At 39.7% G+C, this 14201-nt stretch overlaps 1 protein-coding gene across 2 annotated transcripts in view; it reads left to right on the top strand.

Annotated features, from left to right (window-relative positions):
- The window catches only part of VMP1 (vacuole membrane protein 1), a 187406-nt gene that overhangs the window by 130875 nt on the left and 42330 nt on the right, over positions 1–14201 (top strand). For both annotated transcript variants that reach the window (XM_040336940.1, XM_040336939.1), the window contains exons 10-11: positions 4522–4638; positions 12596–12657. In XM_040336940.1, coding sequence (XP_040192874.1) covers positions 4522–4638; positions 12596–12657 — 179 coding nt within the window. The remainder of the gene's footprint in view (positions 1–4521; positions 4639–12595; positions 12658–14201) is intronic.

The following is a 14201-nucleotide window of genomic DNA, read 5'->3' as shown; positions in this document are numbered from 1 at the left end:
GGATTTACGATCCGCCGCCGCAAGTTTGGAGGTAAGTGTTTTGTGAATTACCCACTTGCCTCTCAAACTTGCGGTGGCGGATCTTAAATCACATAGGTCACGCGGATCTAAAGATCCGCTGATCTATGTGAATCTAGCCCAGAATCTCCAATTCCTAACAAAGTGTGATTCCTGTATAACATACTCAATGATCCATTCTTGTGTTTTTTTTAACTGTTAGAGATTATATATGTAGTGTATATAGTACAGGCCATTTAGCTGACTAATAGTAAAAAATTTATAATAAATCTGTGAAAAATAGACGTAAAGCCAACGGTTTAGTTTGAAGAAAACCCTCATAGTCCCAGTTTATATACTGTTTAAGAGGGTGAGTGTTGCTTTAGGACCAATTGGGTATGAACTTGTTACTGATTTTGGCGTTTCTGGTTTTGGAGGATATTTCCACTGCAAATAGAAGTTGTAATTCTACATTTATAGCAGTGGATTATACACTGTTCTATGTAAACAGTAATATGCCATTGACATTAGCTCAAATTCTGACCACTTTATAATATTTTTTTTATGTTTTTTTGTTCCTAAATGTATAAATATACACTGATCAGCCATAACTTTATGACCTCTAAAGCTTAGGTGAATAACATCGATTATCTTGTTACAATGGCATCTGAAAATGGGTGAGGTATATTTGGCAACAAGTGAACATGTTGTTTATGAAGTTGATTTGTTGAAAGCAGAAAAAATGGACATGACAGTTTGTTGTGTATGGGACTGCGTAACCACAGACTGATCAGGGTGCCCATGCTGTCCCGTGTCCACAGTCAAAGCACCTACAATGGGCACATGAGCATCAGAACTGGAACATGGAACAGTAAAAGAAGGTGGCCTGATCCAATTAATTTTTTACATCATGTGGATAGCCAGGTGTGTGTGCTACCTGGGGAAGAGATGGCACCAGGATGCACTGTGTAAAGAAGGCAAGCCAGAGGAGGCAGTAAGATTCTGTGGGTAATGTTCGACTGGGAAACCTTGAGTATGAGGTGTTTTCTTGGCCCCCAAATTTTCCACATCTGAATCAAGTCGAATGGGATGTTTTCATGTAAACAATGCTGTAAGTGAACTCAAAAGCTTCTGTGTAAAGGTATTTGCATTGCATACTTAGTTATATATACGTCATATGTAGGACATTTACTGGAAGTAAACAGTCCTTAAACTAAGAGGTTGTAACCTAGGATGTAAGCAAATTATCCAGTTCAGTACAGGCTCTGTATTTGTTTTAAGTTAGGCATTCTTTCCTTTATCACTAACACATTTTCAAGACTTGAGTGTTCCTTCCTCTGGTGGGTAATTGTATGCTTTTCTGGTACGTCTGCACTAGATCGATTTTCATTGACTGCACATGTTTAATACTGCTCAGGAAAACTTCTAGAAAAGATGTAAAGATGTGATGAACAGATACTCCTTTAAAATTATACTAACTGAAAGGTGCCTCTTCCTTGTATAAAAGTTGGGGGGGGTAGCATGGGGCATCAGTCAGTTAGGGGTCAACGGATTCCATAGGTGTCATCTGTACTGGCTAAATGGTACCGTCAGGTCTTTTTAGTCTTGAGGGAGAGAAGAGGATCTATGTTGTTGGTGTAATGAGACGGGAGGTGACATCAGTCGAAGGTGGTAGTGGGATGTTTGTGGGGTTCATCAGATCAGGGCAAGCAGAATACAATGGTCTCATCAGTTGAGGGGGTACATTTGGTCTCATTAGTTCAGGGGGCAGGTGGGTTGCCTAACCGTAGTTTTAAGAATTCAGGAATAGTAATGAAGGGGGGAGAAATCTTGATGTATTACTGTATATTTCGACATAATGGGGTTGATTTACTAAAGGCAAAAAGACAGTACACTATGCAAAGTGCAGTTGCCCTCTGCAAGTGCAGTTGCTCCAGAGCTTAGTAAATGAGTTAAGGCTTCACTTTGCAAAGAATACCCAATCACATGCAAGGAGAATAAATAAAAAAAATGCATTTTTGCTTGCACATGATTGGATGATGGAAGTCAGCAGAGTTTCTGCTCATTTACTAAGCTCTGGAGAAAGTGCGCTTGCAGAGTTCAACTGCACTTTGCAAAGGGCACAGTCTATTTGCCTTTAGTAAATCAACCCCCATGTGTTTTGTATGGTAGTCTGAAATCATGGTGAAAATTGTGCAGAAGAAAAATATGGCCAATGGGGTTTGGTGTCCTTTTCCCTGACCTTACAACCTTTATAGGCAGATTCCAAAACATGAGTTTAATTGATGCTTGAAACTGTACACATCAAGTACAGTCTACTGCACCAGTGTAGCATTACATCTGCTGTTAAAGGCTTAATTAATGTGCATATTTTTGCAGGGAAAAAATGTGCATGTATTCATTTTTTTACACAGGATTCTGCAAGTATTGCACCTGCGATCAGTGGATTGCGGGTGCAATGTTAGGCTCCTGCACAGTTTTCTGGGCTTTTACGGCTTTCGAGTGATAAAGCTGGAAGAAGAGTGAATGGACCACGAGTGAGCTAATCTGTACACTTGTAGTCCAGAACTACAATACTGTCTGCTGCAATGGAAGGCGGGACTTGTCGTTTATTCATTCACAGATCCTTGTGATCCAATTTTAAATGCGACAGTGGCTACAGGGGAGAGAAACCCCTGCTCACTGTCATGGGGAAAAGAGAGGGGAGAGGCTGGAACACGTTAGGTTACACTCTAAATACGGGTATAACATAACGTGTTCTAAAGGTGAACCTATCCTTTAAGGACAATCCTACCTACACCAATTTCATTTTGATATATTCTTATGAGTCGGGATTGTTGTCGGAACCATTGGAACATGCGCTGCCTTACTTCCTCTTTGAATAACTATCACAATAGCCTGGGAAGAGGCCAATAAACTTAATCACGAGTGATTAATAGTTTAATAGCAGGCACAGTGGTAATTTTTACCATAATATATTTATAAGGGGGAAAAGGGGAAGGGAGGGAAGGGAAGGAGGAGGGAGAAGAAAGAAGGGAAAGCAAGAGAAAGAGGAAAGAGAGTAAAGAATAGTCACAAGGGGCAACAGTGGTCCTTTGGAAGTAGGATGGTGGGTTTTCCCTCTCCGCTTTCTTCTGGGGGTATAAAAAGAAGAGAATAGATGATTTAGGTAGAGGGAGGGGACGGAGCAGACATCCCCCATCACAATGAGGGGGATCAGGAGGAGGGGAAGTGAATAGAAAATTTTCTTCCCTTTGTTTTTTTTTTTTTGTTTTTTTTGTGGGGGTAGGGGTTAGGGGGTAGGATAATTGATAAGTTACTAATATGATAATTGTAGACTTTCCCTGCAATGTTCAAGTTTAATATGTAAATGATGGAACATAAGAATGTAAAATGTTGGATGGAATATTGTTAATAATAATAAAAAACTTTGATAATAAAAAAAAAAAATGTTCAGGAAACTTGAACAACTGATGGCAAAGGAAATCAAATCATACTGGGATATTCATTTTCTATCTGAATACATATCCCTAGCCCATATTCCACGAGGCTTACGGATTAAAAAATTCCCGTCATCTGAACTTATAAAAAAAAAAAAAATAACTTCTGTCTTTTTTTTCTTCTCTTTTTTTAATGCAAGATGCACCCTTTCTTATATCATCCATCAAAGTGCAAAACGACTTTTCCTGCCCCCTTTACCTCTTTATAGTTGTGCAGTGGTTTTACACTTTCACATTATCGCTTACCATTTAATTACATTTGGTGTCATGGTAATATCTAAAGCTTTCTTTGCCCAAGACCAGTATTTACTTGACAGTAATTTAAAAGGAAAAGTTATATAGTGACTGCATGTATACAGCATTATAAAGAAATGTATGTTGTCCTTGGTATGATCAGGAAGTTTGATACAGGTGGAGTGTGAACTGGCTTGTGACATGTGTCCACACTTGTGCTTGGCCAAGTTGTTTGGAGATACTCAATCTGAGCATTTTTGACCAGCTTTAGGGAGGGAGAGCTTTCCTGGTTTTGGTGAAGGCTGTCTGGCAATCATGTGCACACATAGATGAGGACAGAATATCACTAATATGAATTGCTTCATGTAGAAATTAATAAAATCTTTACCGATAGTTACATCTATAAATTTTCAGAAGACTTCAAGAGACATAGTAATAGAGTGCAGGGAAAGTTCAATACATGAAAGCTCAGTGGCTTCCACAAAAACCTTCTCTCCTCCATCCATCTATGACAACATCACAGAAAGTGGAGTTGTATCCTCTACCAAAGCTTTTTTAGCAATATAAATCCTACTACTTATGCTGCATATAAGTTTTGTCATTTCTCTAGATTTATTCTTCTAAAAAAAGAATTTCCAGCATTCCTCTGTGTTTTAGGGAAAGTTTTAACGGGGTATAATACACGCCTAATAATACTTAAGATACTAAAAAATGAACTGCATTGACCTGGGTAATTGTGTAGTTGAATTGTTGATGCTTTAACATTGTTCTCATTTTTTTTCCTTCCTAGATTCCCAATCCCCTATTTGACCTGGCAGGAATAACATGTGGGCATTTCCTTGTTCCCTTCTGGACTTTCTTTGGAGCCACTCTGATTGGCAAAGCAATAATTAAAATGCACATTCAGGCAAGTTCATAATTTATTATATCTGTGTAAATGATGTGCCTGTTTAATTGTTGATAGGCTGTTATGTGTGTTGCATGTACCTGCAGGCAGGTCAATATAGTACAGATCTTACTTGCAATATTGCAATGTTGAAACAAATAAGTATTCAGTTTGTTTTGTGTCTTTACTTAGTAGTTAAAAAAATAGAACAATCTAAATGTTTTCTCAGTTCATAAAGATGTACTTTGAATACTTGTTCTTAAAATAGTTTTACCACTTATAGTTCTCAGGAAATTTGTGGTTAACCTTGATATTTACCTAAAGTTTTACCATATTCAAACATCTTTTAACTGTTAATGTATGGTATCATATAAAAGTGCTATGTACACTGTGTACTCCAAATAGACACTAGAGGGGTGGTCGAATTTTTGTTGGTGCAAAAGTTATCAGTTGGCCAGTGCCTCCACAAATATTCACCTAAGGACTACCATTTGTGTTTAGGCCTGTGAAGCAGGGCAGAGAGTGGGTGCTTCAGACATCGCCAGTACTTATCGTAGTCAAAACTTTTGTATTCAGAAAGGTTTTTCTAACCTGACCAATCTCTATTGATCAGATGAGTTTTGACTGTCAGCAGTTTAAAGGTAACTTTCATATTGAAAGCTGACCATGCACATTATAATCTGATTTATTCAATCTCCACTAAATCTACCTGTGACATATGGCACTCTAAAGGGTCGTACACATGGGCCGAATATTGGGCGGCATTGACCGGTTCAATAGAAACCGGTCGACATTCAGCCCATATGTACGGCAGCCGGTCTGACAGAACTGACATTGGTTGGTGATATTTGCTTTGAGTTATTACTTTAGAACACTCCTCTTCCTTCTGTGCTGGCAGACCAAAAAGTAACTAGAGGAGGGAGGGCTAAAGAGCAAAATGCCTGCACAACAGGAACAGCTGTGTACCCCTACACCTAATTGTGACACATGCTTCCACCACCATCTCACCCCTTCCTCCTAGCTATGGCATATTTTTTTCCTCCGGCACCACTTTGTCTCCGCCTTACTGCCCAACGACCAACTACTATCTTTTTATTCTATGTATTCTCTGCTTTCACAAAACATAATATTTTGGAACTTTTAGGCTTCATGCCCACTGACTTTTTAAAAAACGGGCTGTAAAGCTAGTACAGTACAGACGCCAGGAAAATAGCGGAATTTTTAACACGATTTTTTTCGTGTTTTGCATTGAATTCAATGCACGTTTTGCCTCGCTAGTTTTCAGACGCATTTTTCTTTCTCTATTCAAAATCAATGGTTCCCTATGGGAGCCCATTGATTTGAATAGAGGTCGCACCAGAAGTCGGATCAAGATGATCCGACTTGCGGGGTGACTCATGTGCGGAGAATCTTGAAGGGGAACCCCGCGAAAATTAAAAAAAAAATTGCCTGAGGTTCCCCCCAGGATGATACCAAGCCATTCGGTCTGGTATGGATCTTAAGGGAAATCCCCCACACCGAAAAAAAAAACGGCGTAGGGGTTCCCCTAGGGTCCATACCGAACCCTTATCCGAGCACGCAGCCCGGCAGGTCAGGAAGGGGAGTGAGCGAGCGCCCCCCCCCCTCCTACACCGTACCAGGCCACATGCCCTCAACATGGGGGGTGTTGGTGCTTTGGGGCAGGGGGGGCACTGCGCCCCCCACCCCAAAGCACCTTGCCCCCATGTTGATAGGGACAAGGGCCTCTTCCCGACAACCCTGGCCGTTGGTTGTCGGGGTCTGCGGGCGGGGGGCTTATCGGAATCTGGGAGCCCCTTGTAATAAGGGGCCCCCAGATCCCGGCCCCCCTACCCTATGTGAATGAGTATGGGGTACATCGTACCCCTACCCATTCACCTGGTGGAAAAAAAATGTCAATAAAAAAACACTATACAGGTTTTTAAAGTAGTTTATTAGGCAGCTCCGTGGTCTTCTTCCGACTTCTCCGCTCTCCGGGGGTCTTCTTCTGACTTCAGGGGTCTTCTCCGCTCTCCTTCTGCTCTCCGCGCTCCCCGGTTCTTCTCCCGCTCTCCGGTGCCTTCTTCGGGGCTGGCCACCGCTATCTTCTTGCAACTCTTTTACTAGCGGCGGCCAGGCCGGTCTTCTGCGTCGCCTTCTGCCATCTTCTTTTTCTTCCGATGTTGGACGCAAATATAAAATATCATTGTTTGCGGATGACGTTCTCCTCACCCTAACAAGCCCTAATATCACCCTCCCCAACCTCCACAAACTTCTTGAGGAATATGGGTCCCTATCAGGATATAAGGTTAATCCAGCTAAATCGGAAGCCCTCCCACTTAATCTCCCCCCGCGGAAGTGCACCGCCTATCGGAAAACTTTTCATACACGTGGAAGTCCCATGCCATTAAATATCTGGGGGTATTCCTCACTCCCCGATATGAATCTCTATATGATGCTAACTTCAGACCCGTGTTTGCATCTATACGATCCCTATTGACCAAATGGAGACATTACTCAATGTCTTGGTTTGGACGCATTGCCTCGGTCAAGATGAACATATTACCTAAACTCTTGTACCACATTATGATCCTCCCGGTGCCTATCCTGTCCGCCCAGCTTAGGAAGCGCCAGACTGACCTCCTAAATTGTATGTGGAATTATAAACGGCACCGAATAGCCCGCTCCATAATGTGTGCCTCCCGAAAGGACGGGGGTTTGGCCTTCCCACACCTCCAGCGCTACTATTATGTAACACAACTAACGGCTATAGCTTCCTGGGTTACCCTTCCGGCCTATAATCGCTGGACTCAAATAGTTACAATTTGGCTAGCCCCCATCCACCCAAACAGCTTACTGTGGAATACTAATGACAATGTCCCCTCCACCGCCCTGCTACATACTATGAACCTCTTACGCACTATTTGGAGACAACTAAATCGCAACACCCCCCTACAATCTGAGGCCTCTTTGGCAACAACTTTTCTTTACAACCCTAAACTTCCCGACAGCTTAACCTCCCAGATGATTTTCCCCTGGCTGCAGAGGAATCTTTTTCATTATAGACATTATTGCCCTTCGACGAACTCAGGACTAAACACGAACTCCCCTGCAGCGCCTTTTTTGGTTACCTCCAAATCAGACACTACGCTCTTACCATCACCCCCACCCTCCAATTCTCTAAGCCATCCCCATTTGAACGCTTAATCTTATCAGGACCTACACAGAAAGGGCTTACTTCCGACATATATAAGCTTTTAAATTTCTATGATATGGTCGCCCGGGGGAAACATAGCTATATGTGTAAATGGGAGTAACACATTGGAGAAAAGCTAACCCTTGAACAATAGGCCACCATATGGTCTTGGGCAGCCAAGAGTTCTATGTGTACTCTCTACAAACACGTATAAGGTACTTTTCCACTTGTACCTGACTCCATCACGCCTGCATGCTGTTTCTTATACCCTTTCCTTGCTCTTATCCTCTCCTCTCCCCCCCTTTCCTCTCTTTCTTTTTATTACTTTTCTTTTGCTCTTCTCTCTCTCTTTTTTTTTTTTCTTTTTTTTTGAATAGCGGGATACGCAAATGTAAATCGCGGACCCTATTGATGGTCTGTTTTGTGAGAGAAGCCTGCGCTGTAATTACTTTAGCGCTACCTCTGTCTGATACACAGTGCTTTTCCTTGTTGATCCATGTCTGTGGTTTGTGTGTTCATTTTGTAATACGTAGACCTCCGTGCCCATTCCAGAGCTGCTGGTGTCTACTAATTCCCTTTTATTTCTTTATTGTTTTGTTATTTTGTTTGTTTTAAACCATTGTATGATGCATGTTGACATCCAATAAAAATTGTCAATTATAAAAAAAAAAAAGAAGAATGAGCAGAATATAAAGTGAAATAAAATTAAAAACAAAATACCGTTTCCTTATTTTGAACCTGCTCACTTCACATTGATAAGCTTTACAATAGGCCAATGATTCAAGAGGGGGGAGGGGTTGGTTGAAGAAACTGGGGAAGGAGTAGAAAAGAGAGAAGAAGAAAGGAGAAAAGTTACCTCGTGTACACCCTGGGACACAGACGCATTGCAATCAGTTATAGGGCCTGTAATAAAAGCCCCATACAAAGGCTGCTACAGAAAGGGTTTCTTTATGTAAGCCCCTCCACATTGCTGTTATACTGCCATCTGCTGTCCCAGTGTGCTCAGGACTTCATAAAAATAGTCCGAGTATCAACTCTTCCTGTGGTACATATCTTCCACCTCTTGGACTTGCAGTCTTGACTCTTTTGACTCACTTAAGATTTTCGATACTTGGAAGCTTGTACCTAAAGCTTACTTTCCGACTTGGTATATTTCCGTCTCTACCTTATATGCCCCGTGGATGCACCCATCGAGGGACCACCAGCCATATAAGTTTCTATCTCTCTGCTAACTCTATATTCCTCATCTTCGCCCTGAAGAAGCCCCACGGCGAAACGTGCGTTGGCGACTTCGGAGGAATGTACAGTGGTCATCTACTGTTGATGAATTTGTGATAATTTTTTCTTGAACTTATTTATTTTATGTATATTCTGTTTAATTTATTTATATGCTATTAAATTATATTTTTTTACAAAACCATACTTCCTTGGCCTTAAAGTCTGACCATCAATGTCCACTTGCTTGATATTGTTTCTTCCTTACAATAGGCCAAATTATGGGCCCTGCCATTCACTATGTGAAGCACATACTAGCCAATGGCTTGTCAGTTCTTTCTATTGCAAATTTCTGGTTTAACAGAACAAATTTTTGCTGAAAACAAAAACTAGCAAATCTAAAATATACTGATATTACTGTATGTGGCTAGGTTCACACTGCTGCGAATTCAAAATCGCTGTAAAATAGCGATTTTTACCGCGATTTCCCGGCTGCGTTTTTTGCCACGACTTATGGACGCGATTTCAGGGAATGCCAGTCTATAGAGCTGAATTTGCATCGCACACAGATCAAACTCGCACAGGACCCTTTTTTCCTGCAGCTTTTATGCGCAAAGCATTGATGTGAACAGCACTAATGGAAAACAATGTTATTTTAATGACTTGCGAATTTGAGCAATCGCAATGGCTCAAATTCGCAATAGAATTTGCAGCAGTGTGAACCTAGCCTGTATATAATATATTGTAGGTAGATACATATATATTGTAGGTAGTACTGAATGTACTCATAAATATCAAAGATATCAGGTGGCAATAGGATGTCACAATTCAGTGACATGTTTACTTCAATTCTTTACTTCAATTTTCAGGTTTAACAGCATATCAAACAAACAGTAATAAAAAAAAACTCTTAATAGTCCCAGAGCCCAGTGTAATACTTTAGCAGCGCTTTTCTAAAACCATCGTTTGAAAGACCTCTATATGTAGTGCATATAGGAAACAATAATGGTGCAGGTAAACAAGATGTCATTGATCATAATATTCCTTAGCCAGTGCTTCTTTCACCAGGGGATAGTCACCACGTGGGGGGATGTTCTCCCCTTTTGGGGATGCACTCACCAAACTGTGAAATAAAATCAGCATGGAACAATCATCTGCATCTGTCCTGAATATTGCACTCTCCATCACTTGCTTTCACTTGTTCAGTCAAAACCGCAATACCATATAAGGAAAATAAATTCATATATTGCAGTACCATTTAAAAAGTTTATTAAAAACCCCACAGGTACCCCTTTTACAAATATGATCTCAAAAGATCTCAAGCATGTATTATGTTTTTGTGCCTGTGTTTTGCTCCGGTCACCATGACAATGAAGCCGTTCTGTTATCAGTACGTCTTCAGACTTCCTTGTTCCTGGTCCTTGGAGCGCTCACAGTGCTTCCGGTCGTTCGATAGGAGTCACGCCCTGACGCGTTTCATCATTGGCTGACTTCGTCTGAGGGTGTGACAGTCACGCCCTCAGACGAAGTCAGCCAATGACGAAACGCGAACGTCCGGAAGCACTGTGAGCGCTCCAAGGACCAGGAACAAGGAAGTCTGCAGACGTACTGATAACAGAACGGCTTCATTGTCATGGTGACCGGAGCAAAACACAGGCACAGTAACATAATACATGCTTGAGATCTTTTTTTCTTGGGGTACACATATTTGTATAAGGGGTACCTGTGGGGTTTTTAATAAACTTTTTAAATGGTACTGCACTATATGAATTTATTTCCTTATATGGTATTGCGGTTTGGACTGAACAAGTGAAAGCAAATGGTGGAGAGTGCAATATTCAGGACAGATGCAGATGATTGTTCCATGCTGATTGTATTTCACAGTTTGGGGAGTGCATCCCCAAAAGGGGAGAACATCCCCCCACGTGGTGACTACCCCCTGGTGAAAGGAGCACTGGCTAAGGAATATTATGATCAATGACATGTTGTTTACCTGCACTATTATTGTTTCCTATATGCACTACATATAGAGGTCTTTCAAATGGTGGTTTGAGAATAGCGCTGCTACAGTATTACACTGGACTATTAAGAGTTTTTTTTATTACTGTTTGTTTGATGTTTCACTTTTTTTAAGCAGCTGCTTGATATTGTATATTCACATTTCACATCCTGCTGCCAATTATCTTTATTGCTTACTCCTGAGTAGTGCTAATTTGTAGGAAGGGCGACACTAGCACTTTTTTTTGGATATTTAACAGCATATCTTAAGAAAATATTTTTGTTTTTTGTTACAGCACATTCGGCATTTTAATCAAATTATACTCATTGCTTTTCCAAGTCTGACACCACTTAGTGAAGGATGTATACAAATAATTACACTGCATTATTCTGTATAAAATGTACTACATTAGACATTGTATCCAAACGATTTTCAAAATTCCTATTATTGCTATAGTAAATTTTGTATACTTGATATACTAAACTACACAACATAGCTTGCACATAATACTTTATCACTCTGGGCAAGGTACTAAAGTACATAGGAATTGGGTTTGAAAATCGGATAAAAAACTTTGCAAAAGCTTACAGTATTAAAAATTGTACAAAAGACCAATTGAAAAAATGCAAAAAAAAAAAAAACATTGTGCAGAAATATAAAAATGTATGCTGTTTTGTAAATCCCCTCTAATTCCAGATGATGTGCATGTTACAGCTGTGCCTTTTTAGATCTTTTTTTAGTACTTCTGTGAATGAATTTTGGTACTGTTTCAAGCATATTCAAATTCACTAAAATGTCAGATGCCATTTTCAGATATTGTTACTTAAAATATCCACTTTGCCAAAAAAAGATATTTTGTGTATTGTTAAAACGATTGTGTATTTTTCATTGTTTTATATTTGAAATGTTCCTGTATGCATTGCAGGCACACAACACTTGATATTTACAGTGGTGCATAACATTCTTAATAAGAGAGATTGCCTGGTTCTTATGTGGGTATTGGAAGATTGTTTTGAAAATGTTGCAATTTTTTATTTTTTTTGTTTACTTCTGAATATTTTTAAATGCTTCTTGTTAAAAAATGTTATTTTATTACAATCAATTTTTTTTTTTTTTTTTTTGTCATGCAGTGTTTTTGTTTTTAACCTTATTCAAATGATATCATTTATTTACTTTCATATGATCATCATCATAGCATACTCCTCTAATATCATGATAGTCTCTTTATCTTTCAAACTTTACTTGCCATGAGCTAGTGATTCGGGTCTTGTAGGGCTTTCCATAAGCTCATCTGATAGTCCGAAACACATCTTGCAAACGGAAACTGTCCAGCAGTTTTGATGAGCCCTGTATGGTAACCTTTGTATAAAAAACAGGGAAATAAGTATTTAGTACTGTTGCCAAATAAATTAAATAGTTGAATAGAAGATCACGGTGGGTGCTGGTAGTACAGGAACTAATTTGAACTTGGGCAGATAGGACCCTTGGTCCTTTTTTTCCTTTTTAGATATCTGTCTGTCTCTGACTATTCACTTTACCCTTAATTAATTGTATTATTTTTTGGTTTACAGAAGCTATTTGTAATCATAACTTTCAGCAAGCACATAGTGGAGCAGATGGTGTCGCTAATTGGGTAAGTTACAGAGTAACAATTGACTCTTACCTATCTGAGAGAACAATGCTGTTTAGCTAAAAAAATATATATATTTGTGCTCTGTGAAGATGTGATTTTATCAGTCATGTTTCAGTATTACAAAAAAACTTTCTTTTGTTGTCAAGTCCAAAGGCAACCCTTGACTCCGTATGTAGTCATCTTGAATATATTTTACTACTCTGGGAAAAAGACACGACTACCGCATCTTTTAACATGTCATTACGTGATATATCATTTTGAGTCACTTTTTCATTATAGCCTTACCTGAGACTCACCCCATAAGCTACACAGGAAGGCAGTTAGAATGAGCTGATAGAAACATTTTAAGCATTGGTCATCCTTCTGTTCTTTGGAGGCTTGTCCATGAATCATTCTGCAGTCATCCTTTTCCTAATTCAGGTGGTTTGTCTTTATTTTCTTCAGCACTTGTAGGCTACTGTGACTCTAAAGTGTTAAATGGATAAAAAAATTCCGTCACTTTATTTAACCCTCCTTTAAAGATATTATAGTTTGAATTGCATATAGACCAAATAGTTTATTTGGCTCAGCCTTGTTAAAAAAGTGGAAAGTATTATTGTCCTTGTAGGGAATTTTTTTTTAAAGCCCTACTTATGATGGATAGCAGACACCTCCAAATATTTTGTGCGATATCCTGTATAACTCTGTGTTCATTGTGGAGCATGGCCTATGTTTTAGACCTACTGTCTTGCCACGGTGTAGGTAAAGACAACATAGGTTGAGTACTAAAGTGAAATATGTTGAGGTGGTGGACAAACCACATCTAAGTCTTCAGGAAAAACAAATATTTAGAACTTGACATTTAACCTTTTATGCAATAACTTATATTACTTGATTTTTTTATATGAGATTGTGTGAAGCTTTATATATTAGTTTGTGTGACCCCCAAAGATCTGTGATCATGGGGATGATACATTAAAAATAGGGCACGCAGTCAAACACAGTCCAGATGTCCTGTTCAAATTCTAGACCCAGTTCAAGTCTAACAGCAGCAAACATGAACTTAAATAAGCTTGCCAATGTATAGGTTAAATTGTGGTGGTACTTGTTGAATTGTTGGCATTCTCATGACCATATTTTCAGCCTGTGGTTATGACTGTTTAAAGCAGATCTAAAACCTACTTCCTTTCTAACGGTCTAGGTCCCTCACTAGCGCCAGCATTTTCTCCCTGGGTGGCACTCTTTAGGCATCTTCATTGGCCGACGTGCGATGGCCTAAATCCTGCGCATGCACAAGACACAGTCATCCCAGCACACAGGAACTGTGCTGGTAATGTAAGCTGAGCTGATTGCAGTCTGTTGTAAAATGCATTCAGTTCCGCTTTAAAGGGATTATTGCCCAAGCATTGGAAGTAGGTTAAATTGAAATACAGTGGGGTTGATTGACTATAACTGAAAAAAATAAATACAAATCTGGTGCAGCTGTGCATGGTAGCCAATCGGCTTCTAACTTCAACTTGTTCATTTTAGCTATGACAAAAGAAATAAAAACTGAAAGCTGATTG

The sequence above is a fragment of the Rana temporaria genome, chromosome 2 (genome assembly GCF_905171775.1).
Source record: "Rana temporaria chromosome 2, aRanTem1.1, whole genome shotgun sequence".
In the NCBI taxonomy this organism is placed as follows: Eukaryota; Metazoa; Chordata; class Amphibia; order Anura; family Ranidae; genus Rana; species Rana temporaria.
This window is presented reverse-complemented; position numbering and strand designations above follow the sequence as displayed.